Source organism: Taurulus bubalis, assembly GCF_910589615.1.
Source record: "Taurulus bubalis genome assembly, chromosome: 1".
Classification (NCBI taxonomy): domain Eukaryota; kingdom Metazoa; phylum Chordata; class Actinopteri; order Perciformes; family Cottidae; genus Taurulus; species Taurulus bubalis.
The window spans coordinates 917,898-937,337 of record NC_136589.1 but is presented as its reverse complement, the minus strand read 5'-3'; the positions used below and the strand labels follow the sequence as shown (position 1 = coordinate 937,337).

Sequence of the window (19,440 nt, the reverse complement as noted above, 5' to 3'; positions counted from 1 at the left end):
GACAATGGGTTCTTTAATTTTGCAATACCAAAATGATATCATTACCTTCCACCTCCAGGTTGGCTGTTGTAGAGATGGATCCTGAGGAGTTGGTTGCTCTGACTTGGTAAACGGTGGCGTCGCTCTCCTCAGCGGCAGTGATGACCAGCTGGTAGTAGCCTCCCTTGAACTCCTGGGCTTTAATCTTGGTTCCATCTGCCTCGATCTCTTTTCCACTGCGGTACCATTTCACCAAAGGTTTGGGATATCCCACCACCTGGTCATGGGAAAAATATTTGTGTTAATTACCGAAAAGATAGATGTCAATCTTCTCATTGACTCTGGGTGGCTCTTTAAAAAAACTACATACATAATCACTTATAGCTTTGACACGTCTAGACCTTCATAAATGTTGACACGGCATTTGACTTCTTGAAAGCAAAATGAAATGTAGTTAAAATAAAGCACCTTGGTGACAAGGGTGGCATTGGCCTGGTATTTGACGGTCATGTCCCGGATCTCCTCCCTGAAGGCGGGAGGACGAGGAGACTGGTCGGACTTGGGGATGATCGGCGCTGAGATCTCGCTCCAGTCGCTTTCACCGCCCAAGTTCTCACACTTGACGCGGAACTCGTACTCGAAGCCCTCGATCAAGCCTGTGATCTCGAAGCTGGTCTCCACCATCTTCTTGCTGGTTACTGACATCCACTTGTTCTGCTTCTTCTCACGTTTCTCCAGGTAGTAGCTGGAGATTTTAGCTCCACCGTCGCTGCTCGGAGGCTTCCAGCAGACCACGCAGGAGTCCTTGGTGGAGCTGATGATGAAGGGCTGTTGTGGGATGCCAGGTTTTTCTAAGACGTAAACAGGGAATGTTATTGCAGTGCTCAATGTAACCACAGAAGCCAAAACTGGAAAACTAAATATTCTTGGACTTACCGAATGGACTCTTCACGATGACCACGGATGGGATCTCCAGAGACTCGCTGACTCCGTATTGGTTCTTGGCAGAGACTCTGAAGTAGTAGCCGGCACTCTCTATCAGGTTGGGGATGCGGCAGGTGGTGCCAGAAACGGAGGAGGACACCAGGTTCCACTGCTCTCCTTCTTTGGCCTCACGCTTCTCCACGATGTAGTTGGTGATCATGGAGCCGCCGTCATCCTTTGGTGCCTTCCAGCTGATGACAATTGAGCTCTTCAGCAGGGCGTCAACAACAACAGGGCCCTCAGGGATGCTTGGTTTATCTGGAGAAAACAAATAGAATTTAAAGATAATACAGATGTCTTCACTTGAAGGCTATATTCTTGAGTTTTCTCTTATTAGTTCCTGTTCCCAGAAGTCTGGCGTTACCTTGGATTTCAACGCGGAGCACAGTGTCCACGGTTCCGTACACATTGCTGAGCTGCACCTTGTAGCGGCCGGCGTTGGTCTTCCTCTGGGCGTTCCTCACCACCAGGTGGGAGTAGCTCTCAGTGTTTTCAATAATAACATTCTCGGATACGTTCAGGGGCTTCTTGTCGTAGAACCACATGATCTGAGGGATGGGACGTCCGATGTAGACGACATGGAGGCGGAGGCTCGTGCCCGCCCCGGCGAAATACTTCTCCTTCAGAGGGAAGCCGGGGTGGAACTGGGGCGCCGCCTGCAGTCGCAGCTTGCCGCTGGTCTCGACCTCACCAGCTTCGTTGATGGCCCTGCAGGTGTACATGCCCTCGTCTTCCTGCTCGTCCGTCAGGACGCTGAGGGAGTGGTTACGGCCATCGGAGCTCATCTTGTACTTGCGGCTCTGGATCAGTTCCTTGCCGTAGCGGTACCACTTGATCTCGGGTAGAGGTCTGCCAATGATGCCACAGGTGAGAGTGCCGGAGTCGCCAAGCTTGGTGGTTACGTCCTGGATCTCTTCCTTCAAAGCTGGAGTCTCACCAACTGCACAAACATCAGCAAGATTGCTTTTAAATCTAGTTTTTTTTCCACTTTTCACTTACATATGTGGAACATTCTTGCAATCCTGCTACCTCAGTACCTGCTGTTTGTATCTGATGCTGACATGCACATATCTATATTTAAAAACATTAAATTACACATGATTTCATGTTTCACATCACAAATGTGGACGCAAGATGTATCTGCTGTGAGCGAATCTAGTGATTACAACTCTTTCGTTCCACTAACAGATACGTGTTGAAGACAGAAATGCCTCTGACTTCTGCAGCAACTCACCGCTCAGTTTGGTCTTGATGCCCATGGGCGTGCGTCGAGGTCGGCTGAGTCCAGTCTCGTTCTCAGCGAAGATCCTGAACTCGTACTCGGTGGCCTCCATCAAACCGCCCATGGTGAACTGACGATCTTTGGAGCGCTCCTTGGTGCACTTCTTCCAGGCGCTTTCTCCCGCCTGCCTGAACTCAATCCAGTAGCCCAGAATCTCCTTCCCGCCGTCATGCTCTGGCCGGAGCCAGTGGATGGTGATGCAGTCTTTGGAGATGGAGATGATGTCGATCTCTCCTGGTTGGCTGGGTTTGTCTGAGGAGGCAGAGGAGATGAAAACTCAGGGGGAACCTCAGTGACAGTACAAGTGATGTAAACACAGTTCAAAGTAAAGCTGCTCTTCAAGTCCTACTTATCTCTGCCTTTGTTTTTCAATGCCGTGTCTACTTAAACTACTCATCATCATTCATGCAGAAATAGGCATCTAGTAATGTGAACTCACCAAAGGGATCTTTGCAGACCACGGACTCTGAAGCAAGACCAGGCTCGCTCTGCCCAACGTCGTTCTGAGCCACCACTCTGAACATGTACTCCGCATCGGGGATCAGACCGGTGACGTTGTACATGGTGGTGGTGATGTGGGTCTTGTTGTGTCGGACCCACTTCTCTGTCGACACCTCTCTCCTTTCCACGAAGTATCCTGTGACTCGGGAGCCTCCGTCGTCCCGGGGCCGGGCCCAGGACAGAGACACCGTGGTCTTGGTCACTTCCATGATCTCTGGGGGGTTGCTGGGAGGCTCTGGAGGGCCTGGAGGTAGAATAATAATATGACTTTTTTGCATCAGAATTACAGATATAAATGTCTATTCACGTATTTTGGCCAACATGTTCCTGACAAACATCAGAAACGATTGGACATTCAGAACAATAGCAAAGCAAAACTCACAGAGTGGTGTTTTCGGTGTAACGGGCTCATCGGACTTGAGAGATCTGCTGATGCCGAACTGGTTCTCTGCAGAAATCTTGAAGTGGTACTGAACGTTCTCCTTCAGGCCCTTCACCACCAGAGAGCTCTCGGCCACCCGGGAGTCAACTGTGCACCAGGCGGCCTTGGGTACCTCCCGCCTCTCCACGATGTATCCCAGAATGTCGGCGCCGCCGTCGTCTGACGGTGGTCTCCAGCTGACCCGGACCGATCTGGCCTGAATGTCATCAAACTCCAGAGGGCCTTCTGGGATGTCGGGGCGACCGATCACCTTCACCTGGAGGGGAGACGCGCAGACGGTTGGGTTCCAAACGCGTTATTTTATTCTACTTCTGGTGCTGAAGTACATTTATTGAGCGGCTCACCTTGATGTACACGGCCTTCCTGCCGCATTTGTTCTCCAGCACCAGGTCGTAGGTGCCGGTGTCGTCTTTGTGTGCCTCTTTGATGACCAGTTCGGTGATGTCATCGTGGGTGGCGATCATGGCCCGGTGGGAGATGTCCCGCCCGTCCTTGGTCCACTTGCATATGGGGAGAGGTTTCCCCTTGATGGGCACAGAGAGATGGATGACTCCGCCCTGCCGGACCACGTAGCCCTCCTCATAGCTGTGATCCAGCTCGTAGTCGGGATGACCTGAGGAAGACGCAGATTACATTGATGTCAATTAGATTACAGATTAAAAGACAACATGTTCATTTTTAATCATTAAAAACAAGGTAAAAGTGTGACAGGCAGTTCATTTATGGGTTTTTACCGAGCATCTCTTGGACTTTAACCACTCCAGGGATCTCAGCAGGTTCTCCAGAACCGCCAGCGTTGCAGGCGATGACCCGGAACTTGTACTCGGCGCCCTGGGGCATGTGGGTGAGCGTGTACTCGCACATCTTGGTGGGCGTGGTGTTGCACAGCGTCCATTCCACCTGGTCCACCTTCTGCATCTCGATGAAGTAACCAGTAATGGCGGCACCGCCCTCTTCCACGGGCGGCAGCCAGGCCAGAGAGACGGAGGTCCTGGTGGTGTCGGTGACGCTGGGCTGAACCGGAGCACCGGGAGGCTCTGTTCAAAAACACAAGGGCTTTAGAGGAATATGCCGACTCCACACTCGTTAGATTAAAAAATAGGTGGTGAGGCTTTCCAGAATGACGGCCATTAACCACACGTACCGATGGGATCCATTGCCACGGTGGTGTCGGAGCTCTCGCTGGGTTTGCCGGATCCTCTGGAGTTGATGGCGGTGACGCGGTATTCGTACTCCAGGCCTTCAATCAGGCCAGAGGACCGGTACCTGGTCATGGTGACGGGGTTCTTGTTGATCTTCATCCACCTGTCGGAGCGGGTCTCCTTGCGTTCGATGATGTAGCCGGCAATGGTGGAGCCCCCGTTGTCCTCGGGCGGTTGCCAGGTCAGGGTCATGCCCTCGTGGGTGACATCAAGCACCTCTGGCCTGCTCGGAGGTCCGGGGATGGCTGCACAGGAACAACAGGTGGACACGAATTAATAAAAGGGATTCACTGAGCGGAGCTTGTTCATTAAATATCAACCTTTTCTGGACACGTATGAAGTATTTTAATCATAATTTGGTCTTAAAGTCTCAGAGACTCACTGATGGATGGAAGCAAAGGGTTATGAAACAACGACTGTATTCATGCATCATAAACATCACAAAGGCATGAAAAGGAAGTATGATAGAAATGTGACTCACTCTTGGCGCTCTTGCACTCCACCACCTCAGACTGCAGGAAGCTGCCGACACCGAAGCGGTTCATGGCGGCGGCGCGGAACACGTACTCGGTTCCCTCGTTCAGTCGGGTGAACTTGAAGCAGGGTCGGGTCACCGACTCCGAGACGGTGATCCAGCCGGGCCGGTGGGCGTCGCGCTGCTCCACCACGTAGCCGCTCACGTTGGCGCCACCGTCCTTCTCCGGAGGTTCCCAGCTGACCGTTACCGACACGCCGTCGTTCTCCTCGATCTTCACCGGGCCGACGGGGAGGCCGGGTTTGTCTGGACGGACACAAGAAGGCGGTGAGAAGCTCGTTCGCATAACCTTTGTTATGGTTCCAACATTTCGGTTCCCTATCAGTCAAATGGAACTTAAACTTCTCCGTCGTAGTTCGTCTCCTTACCCAGGATGATGACCTTGATGACCTCCTTTGCCGTGCCGACGGCGTTCTTCACCTCCAGCGAGTAGCTTCCCGTGTCGTTGATGGTGGTCTCGCGGATGACGAGGTGGGTGTGTTTCCCGTTGCTGTCGATCTTGATGCGGTCCAGGCTGTCCTTCAGCTGGACGCCGCAGAAGAACCACGAGCAGACCGGCTGCGGCTTGGCGCTGAAGGGGATGTTGAGGTCGATGGGTTTGCCGCGGTGCACGTGGACGATCTTCTGAGGGATGCTGGTCATGTCGATCTTGGGCGTCACTGGAATACACAATATTATATTTATATACAGAAAGATTTCTGTGGGGCTTCTCTGACTGTGTGTTTGTGAGAGATATCTTCTCACCCTTGATGTCCTGGATCACGACAGGAGTGACGGTGTCCATCGGCTCGCTGGTCCCCCTGCTGTTGGTGGCTCGGACCCTGAACAGGTACTGGTCGTTCTCGGTCAGAGACTGGACGGTGTGCTGGGACGCCGAGGCCTTGACCGTGGCCACGACGGTCCACCTGTCCGTCCCCACCTTGCAGGCTTCCAAGACGTAGCCGGTCAGCCTGCTGCGGCCGTCGTGCAGCGGCTTCAGCCAGCGCAGCGTGACGGAGGACTTGGTGACGTCGTCGACCTGGAGGTCCATCGGCACCGACGGGACCTCGCACAACAGCACGGCCTCGGTGGTCTCGCAGGGCTCGCCGACGCCGTAGATGTTCTCGGGCAGGACTCTGAAGAAGTAGTGCACTCCCTGCTCCAGACCGGTGATCCTGAACAGGGTCTTCCTGCATTCGGTGGTCACGGTCTTGTACGACTTCATGTTGGCGTCGCGCTTCTCGATGATGTAGTTGCTGACGTGAGCGCCGCCGTCGATGCTCGGGACGTCCCAGGTGATCACCACGGACTCCTTGGTGTAGTCCTTCACGTTCACAGAACCCGGAGGACCAGGAGTGTCTGCAGGAGGGGATCGAAACTTGATGAATCTGAGCAAAATGACTTTACTTCTCTCCTCGGACCTTATTCTTGGTATCTGAGGAGCCGTGGTACAACTTACCGTAGACTTTCACCAGGATGGTGGCCGTCTTCTTGCCAGACGGGTTCTCCGCCTCCACAACGTATTTCCCGGAGTCGTAGCGACTGATCTTCTCCACCGTCAGGGCGGTGTAGCTGTCGGTGGTCTCGATGTAGCCGCGGGTCTGCAGCTCCACGCCCGTCTTCCTCCAGGTCACCACCGGCGCCGGCCGGCCGCTAACGAACACGACCAGGCGGATGGTTCCTCCGGCGCGCAGACACACCGTCTTCTTCAGGTCGTCGGCCGGCTCCAGGTCGGGCATTTCTGAGCGGGTGGAACACAGTAAGAGGACGGTCCAACAATGCTGCTAACTGCTACGTAACCAGTTGAAATGCCGATGGGAAATGTTTGTGAGCAAAATCATGCCGAACATGCATTCAGGTGTCGTAATACTCGTGCACCATGTATGTTCTAAAGAGGACTGAAATAATGTATGGTTTCAGTTTTAATGCACATAACCTGCTAACACACAATAGGTCCTATATTTGGGTTTCCTTCACCTAATTACAGTCATAACTACAGAAGAGAAACTAACTTAGTCAGACTTAGTAAAAGCAAATCTTTGTCTTTCTCACTCTAAAGACTCTGAACACATTTTTGTATTTACATTTTTTTTTTATTATGTATAAATTGTGTGTAAAATATAACATCTAGTGATATTGTCTAGCCAGCCTATAAGCGTGTGTTTAAGCGCAATATGAGTGTATTTAGGTTATTCGTGTTATTTTCAGACTCACCGGTTCTCTCCAGCGGCTCCACCTCGGCGCTCGGCTCGCTGAACTCCCCGGTTCCTTTGCAGTTGATGGCCGCGACTCTGAATCGGTACTTCTTGTTGGACGCCAGGCCGGCGGCCACGTAGCCGTTGGTCTGGAGCGCCTTGGCGGTGGCGCGGTACCACTGCTCGGTGCCCTCCTCCAGGATCTCCACCACGTAGCCGCTGACGTCGGAGCCGCCGTCGTACATGGGCCGGGTCCAGGCCAGGCTGATGCTGTGCTTGGTGGTGTCGGTGATGCGGGGCGTAGACGGAGGAGCCGGGGTGTCTGGGAGGGGAATGGGATCAATACAAATACGTTGAATATCATATGTATGTATATATATATATATATATATATATATATATATATATATATATATATATATATATATATATATATATATATATATATATTCTGACTGTATACTGTATTTCATTTGAGTTATCGTGAATTTATTATTACTGTTTTTAATACTTTGTTTTGATCTGGTTTCTCTTGTTGGCACTATAATCCTCTGCTGCTGTAATCCTGTACTAATAAAGGATCATTTCATTTTATTTTGAAATATCTACAGGTCCCAACAGAATTCCATCAAATAAAAAAATCTATTTTTGAGATCTCCACAAGAATTATTCTTATTAAAAACGTTAACCTTTTGCACCTGTTCTCACAGATTAAAGTCTCTGAAATCTTAAAGTGCGCGACATCTTACAGGTGGGCTCTTTGCAGAGGATGTAGCTGGAGGCGTCGCTCGGCTGGCTGTCTCCAGCAGCGTTGGCGGCCGTCACCCTGAACTGGTACTCGCTTCCCTCCAGCAGGCCCGTGATCTTCAGACGGGTGTCGTAGATGGTGTAGTTCTTATTCACCCGAGTCCACCTGGAGGAGAAGCCAGCGGAGAGCGTGAGGAAGAGAGCGACACAAAGACAAAGATAAAGTCTGTGCTTCAGGTCCCGCGAGCCGGTCCCACCTGGTGCTGCTCGACTCTCGCTTGTCCACGATGTAGGTTTTGATCTCGCTGCCTCCGTCGCTCTCGGGCTTCAGCCACTCGATGACGACGTGGTCCTTCCCCACCGCGGTGGGCTCCGGGGTGCCCGGCTCGGACGGGAAGGCTGAGGAAGAGTCACGGGTCAATATTCCTATCCAATTGTTTTAAAACCTCTTAATCTGAAACTACATTTAGTTCAAGTCATCGGATTGAAAGTTGAAAGCTGCTAAAGTGCCGCTGCTCACTGTAGGCGTTCCTGGCGATGACGGGCTCCGACTCCAGAGCGACTCCGGGCCCGAACTTGTTGACTCCTCGGACCCTGAAGACGTACTCGTTGCTCTTGATCAGCCGGGAGCTGACGCACGACAGCGTCTTGCACTCCGTTTCCATGACGACCCAGTTGAGCCGGCTGGTCTCGCGGCGCTCCACCACGTAATGCGTGACGAGGTCCCCGCCGTCCTCCAGGGGGATCTTCCAGGACACCGTGCACTTCTCCTCCGTCACCCGGCTGATGCCGATCTTCTCAGCCGGCGCTCCGGGAGTGTCTGAAAGACAGAAGCGTCATTAAGAGTTCACGGTCGCCGGACAGCCGAGGCGGCGCCGTTTCTCCGCCGCTCACCAAGAACTTTGACGGTGACGGCGGCGGTCTTGACTCCGCTGGCGTTCTTGACGGTCAGGATGTATCTGCCCGTGTCGTAGCGGTCGCAGCTCTTGATGACGGCCATGGCCCGCGTGGCGGTGTAGGTCAGCGAGTATTTCTCGCCGAGCTCCAGCATCTTGTCGCCCTTGGACCAGAACACCGTGGGCTCCGGTTTGCCGCCCACGGCGCCGTCCAGGACCAGGTCGGTGCCGGCGTGGACCGTGACGGTCTCGCCCATGAGCTTACTGTCCAGCTCAGCTTTTGGAGGAGCTGCGGTGAAGAAGAGACGATTAGATCTCAATGATGATTATATTTGATCAATATATATATATATATATATATATATATATACACATATATATATATATATATATATGATTATACAATATAATTAATAGCAAACACAGATCTGTCACACCAGAGGAAAAGAAGCCTCAAAGTCACAATGAGGTTTCAGCTCTTCCTTTAGCTCTGAATCTGATAATAAATGTGAATCGTCTTGACTTTGTAACGCGACTCCTTAACTTACAGTACTCATCCTTGCATGTGACCGGGCCGGTGACCTCCGAGGGCGCACTGTGGACGCCGGCGGCGTTCTTGGCGATGATGCGGTACTCCAAGGTCTCTCCCTCTGCCAGGCTGGTGACGGTGAAGTAGTTCTCGCTGATGGTGGTGTAGTTGCACTTCAGCCAACGGTTGTCGTCCCACTCGTCCGCGCTGTAGACTTTCTTCTCCACCACGTAGCCGACGATCCGGCTGCCGCCGTCGTTGAGCGGCACGGTCCAGCACAAGGACACGGAGGACCGGGTGATGTCCGTCACCTCGGGTCTACCGGGAGGATCTGAGCAGGGGGGAGGAGTTCATTCATAAGAACAGATGTATACAGGGATCAGCTGATTAGGCCGAGGTCACTAGTTTACGTATTGAAGACGTGAATGTTTCCCTCACCAACAGGATTGAGCGCCACCACGGGCCGGGAAGCCTCGCTGGCCTTGCTGAAGCCGGAGATGTTCATGGCGTAAACCCTGAACTGGTACTCCAGGCCCTCGATGAGGCTGGACACCTTGTAGTGGCACTCCAGGCAGGGCAGCTTGTTCTCCCTCACCCACAGAATGGTGTTCCTCTCCTTCTTCTCGATCCAGTAGCCCGTCACCTGGCTGCCGCCGTCGTCATACGGCAAGTCCCATTTGATGCTGATGGCGTTCGCCGACACGGAGACCACGTCTGGACGGGTTGGAGGACTTGGAGCAACTGTGGAAAAGAAGTGGAAGTCAGTAAGAATAGGGAATCTTCAATACGTTTTTAAACGTAATGAGTTGAACAGAACTCACCGTATGGATGCTCAATCACAACAGCAGCAGACTCGGTGGACTTGCTGACTCCAAACTTGTTCTCGGCGCAGACCCTGAAGGTGTACTCCATGTACTTGGTCAGGTGGGTCACTTTGATGGTGGTCCTCTGGACGCTGGAGTTCACTACCTGCCAAGAGGCGGAGCCAGACTCTCGTTTCTCCACGATGTAGTTGCTGATTTCGGTGCCTCCGTCGTCAGCCGGCTCGGACCAGGCCAGGTTGCAGGACTCCGAGGAGACTCCAGAGATCTCCAGCGGGCCGGTGGGCGGCGCCGGTCTGCCAACGACGGCCACGGTGACCGTGAACGTCTTCACACCAGCAGCGTTCTCCAGGCTCAGGTAGTACTTGCCGCTGTCACTTCTCTTGCTGTCTTTCACCACCAAAGTGGTGCTCTCCTTTGTGGCTTTGATGGAGACCCTGTCGGTCTCCTTCAGCTTCATCTCCTCCAGCTTCCAGGTGACCTTTGGTGCAGGCCTGCCGCTGATGGGGATGTCGATTGTGAAGGTGTTGGAGATCTTGCAGGTGATGAGCTGGTTGGTGATGCTGCTGAGGTCAGCGGTTGGTTCAATGCAGGGCTCTTTAATGACCACGGAGCTGAAGGTGCCCTGAGGCTCGCTGATTCCAGCATCGTTCTTGGCCTTGACTCTGAAGTCGTACTCTGTGTTGTGAATCAGACCCTCCAGCAGCATCTTCTGGGATTTGGTCTCTCCACTAACAACCCAGCGGTCGGTGCCTTTAGCTCTGAGCTCCACGACGTAGCCTCTGATGCGGCTGCCTCCGTCGTGCTCGGGCTTCAGCCACACCAGGGAGGCCGTGGAGTTGGTGGTGTCGACCACGTCCAGTCTCTTGGGTGGTGCGGGTTCCTCTGTGGCAATGACGGGCTCCGTCATCTCGTGAGCTTCTCCCTGGCCATACTGGTTCACAGCAATCACCCTGAACAGATACGGCACACCAATATCCAGACCAGTGACCCTGATCATCTGGCGAGAGGACTTGGAGCTGACTTCCTGCCAGGCGAGGCGGCTGGCCTCGCGCTTGTCAACAATGTAGTGGTGGATCCGGGCTCCGCCGTCGTTGGTGGGGGCGTCCCACATGACGGTCAAGGCTCCGCGGACAACGTCTTTGAAGGTGATGGCTCCCGGAGGTCCGGGTGTGTCCAGCACTTTGACGGTAAATGTGATGGACTTGCGGCCGCTGTTGTTCTCCAGGGACAGGATGTATTTGCCAGCTTCGTACCTCGTGCAGCCCTCGATGGTCAGGGTGGAGGTGGAATCTGTGGTGTTGATGTCGCCCATGACGGGTAGCTCGCCGTCTATCTTTGACCAGGTGGCGAGAGGAACTGGTTTCCCGCGGAAGGTGACCTGAAGGGTGACCGTGCCTCCGTTCTTCACAATGTGAGTCTGCTTGAAGTTGGCATCAATGTCGATCTCAGGAGACGTGAGTCTGTCCAGAGCCTGAACGGCGCTTGCCAGCACTGAAGCGTCGCCCTCTCCGCATCCGTTCACAGCACTGACCCTGAACTTGTAGAGCTCTCCAGCCACCAACCCCTTGGAGGTGTATCTCGTGTCGATGCACAGCTGGTTGTTGACTCGGTGCCACTCCTCCAGACTGGCCTTGCACATGTCGATATTGTAGCCGATGATTCCCAAGCCACCATCGAAGACTGGCTTGGTCCATACAATGGTGACGGAGGACTTGGTGGAGTCGATGACCTGGTCGCCAAGAAAAGAGGATAGTTTGTGGTGAAATGAATTTTATTTTGAGGTTTCTTCTGGACTAAAATAGAAACTAATTTGTGCTGATTTCATAGTAATATTAACTATTGAAATAGATTTTGACTAATAACTAATATTTCTGACAATATATACAATTGACCTCAACTTTACATTAATGGTTCTTCTCTTACATTTCTGTGCAGTGTTCCTGCAGCCCTACCTTGATCAATGTGGGGGCACTGGGAGCACTGGTCGGTTCCTTGCATTTGAAGAGTCTAGAAGTACTGCTGGCCGGTCCGATTCCAGCACCGTTTTCGGCCATGACGCGGAACTCGTACTCGTTGCCCTCGGTGAGGTTGATGACCCGGTGTCTGAGCTCGGTGATGGGCCTCTTGGAGGAGACCTTCAACCAGCGCAGGCTCTTCTTCTCTCTCCTCTCCAGGATGTAGTGTTTGATCTCATTCCCTCCATCGGACCGTGGCCTGGTCCAGCACACGGTGATGCTGGTTCCTGTCACGTGGGTGGAATCCGGAGTACCAGGGGTATCGGGCACAGCTGAGGAGAAGAGCAGAACACATTTTACATTAAAGAAGTCCCGTTTTGAATGGAAAGGCAGTTTGTCAACATTCAAGTGCAAGTTTGTAAGATTTGGTCAATATTTAAGACAGAAACTACCCGTGAGTGGCTTCACTCACTGTATTGCATCTGTGCAATGATGGGATCAGAGTCCAGTGATTTTCCAACACCAAACTTGTTGACAGCAGAGATTCTGAACTGGTATTCATTGCCCTTGATGAGGTTTGCAGCATTGTAAGAGCAGGCTTCGCATTTGGAAGTGACCAAGGCCCAGGTGATCCTGGAGGTCTCCCTCTTCTCCACCACGTAGTGGGTGATGGCGGCACAGCCGTCGTTCTCTGGCGGGTTCCACCACACGGTGCACTTCTCCGCCGTGATGCCGGTGAAACGGATGGGACCATCAACAGGTCCGGGGGTGTCTGAAGGGACACCGAAGGTAGAGGAGTTACTTAGAGATTTGGTCGTGAATAGATTTGTGGTATTGCAGATAATAAAACGGCAGCAGTGTTTACCAACCTTGCACTCTGACGTTGGCTTCGGCGTTCCTGGTGCCCGAGTTGTTCTTGGCCTCGATGGTGTAGATGCCACGGTGGTTCCTGTCGGCATCACGAACAAAAAGACTGCTGGTGCCGATGCCGGTGGTAATCTCGATGTCATACATGGTCCTCTTGTCGATCTCTTTGCCATCCTTGTACCACACCACCTGGGGGACGGGACGTCCGGTGATTCTGCAGTTGAGCTGAATGTTCTCGCCGGCCTTCAGCGTGAGCAGCTGGTCTGGAGACCACTCGATCTCAGGAGAAACTGGAGGCGCAAAGAGAACCAACAAATGTGTGAGAAACAAACGATTTATGATAATTTTCCTTTCAAATCTTTTTCCATTTGAAAATACGTACCGCTCTCATCCTTGGTCATAATGTATCCAGAGGAGTTCGATGGTGGACTGACTGTGCCGACAGCGTTCCTGGCGATGACTCTGAACTCAAATCTGTCTCCAGCGGACAGACCGGTCACAGTGAACTGGGTCTCGCAGATATCCGTGAAGTTGCATCGCAGCCATTTGCCTCTTCCTTGGCGCCGCTCCACACTGTAGCCAACGATCTTGCTGCCGCCATCCTTCTTGGGGATGTCCCACCGCAGGGTGACTGAGTCTCTGGTGACATCGATGCAGACAGGGTTTCCAGGTGGATCTAGTTCAGAAAAGAAAGACATAATTCATTCACAGTGCTGGATTCTGAAGTAATACAGAAGCAAACAGGATTGTTATCAACTTTTGATCAACTTCAAGTGTTTGCAAGCCAAAAAGGTTGTACTGCTTTTGTAAGTGCAAAGCTATTGCTAAACCCAGAAGGATGTAGTCTTTAGCGTGTACTCACCAACAGGGCAGATAGCGAGCGCATGCTTGCTCTGTTCACTCATCGGGCTGAGTCCGGCGTTGTTCTCGGCGTAGACTCTGAAGGAGTACTCCAGGCCCTCGATGAGACCAATGATCCTGTACTCCTTGTTGGAGATGATGGTTGAGTTCACCTTCTGCCACAAGAGGCTGTTCCTGTCCTTCTTTTCCACATGATAGCCCAGAATGGGGGATCCTCCGTCGAAGCCTGGAGCCTCCCACCTGATGGTCATACCATCGCTGGTGACGTTGAAGGCGACTGGCTTTGCTGGTGGCCCTGGAGGTTTGTACTGGTGTTGGGCAAGAATTTCTGAGGAGGTGAGTGATTCACTGACTCCATACTTGTTCTCTGCACGGACTCTGAACTGGTACTGAGTTCCCTTTACCAGGTTGGTAATCTTGAAGGTGGCCCTGGCGACACTGGAGCAGACCATTTTCCAGTTGGCCTGAGAAGTCTCCCGTTTCTCCACGCTGTAGCAGGTGATCTCTCCACCTCCGTCCTCCTTCGGCTCGTTCCAGGAAATGATGACACTCTGAGCTTTGATCTCATCAAAGCGGATGGGTCCAACAGGCACCGAGGGGGGTCCCAGAGTGATCACTTCAATGTCAAAGTAGTTCTTTATGACTCTGTTGTCCAGAACCAGGGTGTACTGGCCGGCATTCTCCTTCTTGACTCCTCTAACTGTGACTGCGGTCTTGTTGTCGGTCGTCCTGAAGCGAATCTTATCACATTCCTTCAGAGGCAAGTTATCCTTTAACCAGCTGATTGCAGGTCTTGGTTTTCCCTTGAAGGGCAACTCGATGTGGATGTTCTGACCGACACGAACAGCAAGCTTGCCGTTGGGATAGTCACTGAGATTGGCCTCGGGCTGAATGATGAAGTCCACCACTGCGATGTCACTAATCATGGAGAAGTCGCTGTTGCCCTTCTCATTCTTGGCGAACACTCTGAAGTCCATGAGGGCGTTCTCCTTGAGTCCGGTCACCTCACAGTTCAAGCGCTTGCATGTCGCTCCCAGAGTCCAGTTGGCTTCTTCCGCGGTTCTCTTCTCAATGATGTAGTCAGTGATGTAGCTGCCGCCGTCGTGGTCCGGTCTATCCCACTGCAAGGTAACAGAGGTCTTTGTGGAGTCCGCCATCACCAGGTTCTTGACAGCTCCAGGTGTCTCCGTGGCTCTAACTGGCTCAGAGGTTTCGCAGGTGTCGCCCACACCGTACTCATTTTCAGCAGACACACGGAAGAAGTAAGCTATATCTTCCTCCAGGTCCGACACCTTGTAGGAAGTGTTGGTGCACTCGGCATTGATCACCTGGTAAGCCTTCATGGTGGAGGCCTTCTTCTCCACAATGTAATGAGTGACAGGGGAACCGCCTTCGATGAGAGGAGCCTCCCAGCTCAGCGTCAGCTTTCCTCTCGTCACGTTCTTGACCATCATTTTTTGGCAGGTGGCTGGACTGTCCAGAACCTTCAGGGAAACGGTGATGACCTTGGGTTCTCCCACGCCATTCTCAATCTCCAGCAGGTACTTGCCGCGGTCATCGCGGGTGACCTTGGGGATGAGCAGTGTGGTGGCTCGCTCGGTGCTGGTGATGGTGTAGCGGTTGTCAGCGGCGATGTTGCGGTCGCTGCGGCGCCACGTGATGTTGGGCGTGGGGCGTCCCTTCAGGGGGATGAACACTTCTACGTCTCGGCCGGCCTTGGCTGTGTACTGGGTCTTCATGGGAACGTCCAAGTCCAAATCAGCCTCCTCTGTTGGAGAGAAATGTACAGAGCATTAATTAGTTTTTAATAATACTAATGCTCAGTATAGTAATGATTAGAAGCCATACACATGACAGGAAGTAGCCTTTGAATGCCTTAATTCACTTTAATCATGCTATTTGTCAATATATTTTTATCTCGGTCATAAAACCAATATAAAAGACTCAAGTTCTATGTCAAGACCATAAAGAGATTGTTACAAATACAAACCCAAAATGTCTTTGGCTTGCACGGGCTGGTACATTTTGATGTCCTCTCCTTTGCCCTTGGAGTTGACAGCAAAGACTTTGAAGAAGTAGTAGCATCCTGGTTTGAGGTGAGACACCACATACTCGCAGGTCTTGACCTGTGGGTTGATGGTCATCCATTCTTTCTCCTCTGTATTCAACTGGTCCAGAATGTAGTGTGTGACTTCACTGCCGCCATCGTAGACGGGCTTCTCCCAGGCGAGGGTAATGGAGGTCTTTGTGGAGTCGACCACACGCAGCTTGGACGGCTCACCAGGCAGATCTGGAGAAGACAAAAGGTATGATTGTTGTCAGCTGCTCTATGTGAAGATATTAACAATAAACACATTCCTGTAAGCCGGGCACGGCAATGCTAAGGGGGTAAAAACATACCGATGGGGTCGTAGGCCTTGTAGAGGTCAGAACCCTCAGAGTAGTTTCCTGCTCCAGCCTTGTTGACAGCACACACCCTGTACTGGTACTCGTTGTTCTCCGTCAGGTTGGTGACTTTCTGCCTGGTGTCTCTGATGGTGCCCTTCACCACCTGGCCAACAAAAATGTATGTTAAGGTGCCTGCACGTGCTCGTTGTCAGTTTGGCTTCTTTTAACTCAGTACAACATCTGTAAAGATCCGGACAGCCAACACACCTTGAACCACTGCAGACTCTTCTTCTCCCTCTTCTCCAGGTAGTAGCCGTCAATGTCGCTGCCTCCATCCAACGCCGGTCTTTCCCAGATTACTGTCATGGCGGACTTGGTGATCATGGTCACTGTTGGCTTGGATGGCTCGCTAGGAGCAACTGTACGAAAGCAAAATGATCAGGTGAGATGAAATAACGTGAAGAAGTGTAGTCATTATAGCGGTTGAGTTTATTCCGTTTGCTTACCGAACGCGTTCTTTGCGACTATAGGTTCAGACTCCAGCGGGTCTCCGACGCCGTACTTGTTGACTCCACGGATTCTGAAGATGTACTCATTGCCCTGGATGAGTCTGGGCACGTTCACAATGCAGTCGACCAATTTCTCTGAGATAATGGACCACATGATCCTGCTGGTCTCCCTCTTTTCCACAATATAATGCGTGACCATGGCACCACCCTCGTCAGCAGGTGGGGACCACATGATGGTGATGTTGTCGGCCGTCACCTTCTTAAACTCAATCTCTCCAGCAGGGGGGCCGGGCTTGTCTGGGAAGGGAGAGGACATATTCATGTACATTAGGGTCTAGACTTTTACATAAAGAGAGATTGCATGCAAGGCAAAGTTGCTATCATAACTACAGTTTCAATAATATCTGAATACCTTGAATGAGCAGCCTGACGATGCCGGTTGCAGTTCCAAGGGAGTTCTTCACCTTGACCTCATAGACTCCAGAGTTAAGACGAGTGGTTTCCTTCAGGAACACACTGGTGGACTCGAATGAGTGTTTGAAAGAGAGCTGGGCAGAAGGCTCAAGCTCTCTGCCATCCTTAAACCACTCGATGGTGGGAGCAGGTTTGGCTTTGATATTAAACTTGAGCTCCACATTAGACTCAGCCATGTACTTGACTTCGCTGAAGTACTCTTGAGGTATGTCAATCTCTGGGGCACCTGGATGATAAACAGAAAAAACGGCAGGTGAGGGATATATTCATGAGACATGATAGAACACGATGGACAAGAGAGTAGAAAAGATTGTCGTGGGGAAAGTCCAAAATGTAAATGTTCTAAAGGTCATGGCAAAGCACAGATTGGAATAAAATACAGAAAGACAGACGAGACCTACCGTAGGTGTCCACACACGTGGCCGGTCCAGCTGTCATGGAGGGGTTGCTCACTGAGCCAACGGCATTCCTGGCCATGACTCTGAACTCGTACGTCTCATCCTGGGTGAGGCCGGTCACAGTGAAGCGGGTTTCTGAGACATTAGTGAGGTTCGTCTTGAACCACCTGGCACTAACGCCCTCTCTCTTCTCAATGACGTAGCCGGTGATTGGGGATCCGCCATCGTAGTTGGGTCTCTGCCAAACCAGGCTGATGGAGTTCTTGGTGATGTCATTTATACGAACGTCGGTGGGTGGCTCTGCAGGAACAATGGGCACTCGTTAAAAGACAGCAGTTGATAAGAAGTAAAATCAGATATAGAAAGATGTTGACATTCCACTCACCACAGGCATCAATAGCCAGCACTGCATCAGAAATCTTGCTGAAGGCACTGACTCCAGCAGCGTTCTCTGCTGCTACCTTGAACTCGTAAATGAGTCCAGCGTTGATGTTGGTGGCCTTGAAGTGTGTTGCACGGATCACGCTCTTGTTGACCCTCTGCCAAAGGATGCTGTTCCTGTCTTTAATCTGGAGATGGTAGCCGAATACATGACTGCCGCCATCTGACGCCGGCTCCTTCCAGGCGACAGTGATGGTCTCCCTGGTTACACCAGTGATCTCTGGAGTTGATGGAGCTTCAGGAACAGCTGGGGTTAAAAGACAGAGATAAAAAAGGTGTTAACATGTTCATCATGAAAAACAGAATAGAAGAATAATAAAAGAGGGAAGTAAAACAAAGATCGCTTACTGTAAGGAAGGCTGACTGTGACTGTTGGCGAGTCAATGTGCTCGCTGATTCCATATCTGTTCTCAGCCCTGATTCTGAACTGGTACTCCAGGCCAGTGGTCAGCTTCATGATCTTCATGGTGCAGCGGGCCACAGCAGAAGAGATATCCATCCAGTTGGCTGTGGTGGTCTCTCTCTTCTGGATGATGTAGTTGGTGATGGGGCTGCCACCTTCATAAGCCGGTGGGGACCAATTCAGACTCACGCTGTCCTCTGTGACGTCAAACAGCTCCACAGGCCCAAGTGGAGCACTGGGGCGGTCCAGAACCATTATGTCTACAAAGGATTTGGTGGTTCCACTGGAGTTGGAGGCGGTGATATCGTAGCGTCCTGAGTCTCCCGCAATGCTTTCGCGCAAAGTTATCTTGATGCCGTCAGGGGTGACTTCAGAGTTGAACCTCATTGTTGACTTGAGCCCCACGTTATCCTTGGATAGGGAGACTTTGGGCAAAGGCCGGCCTGTCAGTGGGATCTCACACTTGAGGGTGGAGCCGGCTCTGACATACACTATGTTGTGGGGGAAGTCCTTCATGTTGATCCCAGGAGATTCTGGAGCAAGCAATCAAATAACAAAGAGAGCTTTTAGCAGAGGAAACAGAGGAATATTGTGTAGTTTGACTTTTATAACCAGGCTATTCCCTGGTTATATGCAATAATCACCAATAATTGATGTTAGCTGATTCTGTTGTTTGTATATCTTAGTCTTCACTAATCACATTGTTGATTCTGATCAGCCTGATCTATAACTTACCGAGCTGGTCTTTGACCACGACTGGGGTGACCATTTCCGTAATATCACTGAAGCCAGCATGGTTCTCTGCTCTGACTCTGAAGAAGTACTCAACGTTCTCCCTCAGACCAGACACTGTGAAGTGGATGGATTTGGTCACGCCACATTTAACCCACTTCTCCTGGTCTTTCTCCAGAGCTTCCACCAGGTATCCAGTAATTCTGCTGCCTCCGTCTTGTTCTGGTTTGGCCCAGATCAAGGACACACTCTCCTTGGTAACGTCAGTCACACCCAGCTTTGGTGGTGGGCTTGGTTTTTCTGCAGAAAAAGAACAT

At 51.7% G+C, this 19,440-nt stretch overlaps 1 protein-coding gene across 1 annotated transcript in view; it reads right to left on the bottom strand.

The window, feature by feature from the left end:
• The window catches only part of ttn.2 (titin, tandem duplicate 2), a gene marked incomplete at its 5' end in the record, with an annotated part of 209,766 nt that overhangs the window by 8,186 nt on the left and 182,140 nt on the right, over positions 1-19,440 (bottom strand). Inside the window, 36 exon segments of the mRNA XM_079224802.1 lie at positions 46-256; positions 448-830; positions 916-1,221; positions 1,328-1,903; positions 2,198-2,497; positions 2,685-2,990; positions 3,129-3,444; positions 3,533-3,801; positions 3,923-4,225; positions 4,333-4,635; positions 4,872-5,171; positions 5,294-5,584; positions 5,670-6,263; positions 6,364-6,645; positions 7,119-7,421; positions 7,849-8,012; positions 8,104-8,245; positions 8,367-8,666; positions 8,741-9,031; positions 9,291-9,602; positions 9,710-10,012; positions 10,093-11,824; positions 12,048-12,382; positions 12,523-12,822; positions 12,920-13,207; positions 13,300-13,593; positions 13,780-15,546; positions 15,769-16,068; positions 16,179-16,329; positions 16,434-16,585; positions 16,673-16,972; positions 17,088-17,375; positions 17,551-17,847; positions 17,933-18,235; positions 18,337-18,924; positions 19,127-19,423. Coding sequence (XP_079080928.1) covers positions 46-256; positions 448-830; positions 916-1,221; positions 1,328-1,903; positions 2,198-2,497; positions 2,685-2,990; positions 3,129-3,444; positions 3,533-3,801; positions 3,923-4,225; positions 4,333-4,635; positions 4,872-5,171; positions 5,294-5,584; positions 5,670-6,263; positions 6,364-6,645; positions 7,119-7,421; positions 7,849-8,012; positions 8,104-8,245; positions 8,367-8,666; positions 8,741-9,031; positions 9,291-9,602; positions 9,710-10,012; positions 10,093-11,824; positions 12,048-12,382; positions 12,523-12,822; positions 12,920-13,207; positions 13,300-13,593; positions 13,780-15,546; positions 15,769-16,068; positions 16,179-16,329; positions 16,434-16,585; positions 16,673-16,972; positions 17,088-17,375; positions 17,551-17,847; positions 17,933-18,235; positions 18,337-18,924; positions 19,127-19,423 — 13,947 coding nt within the window.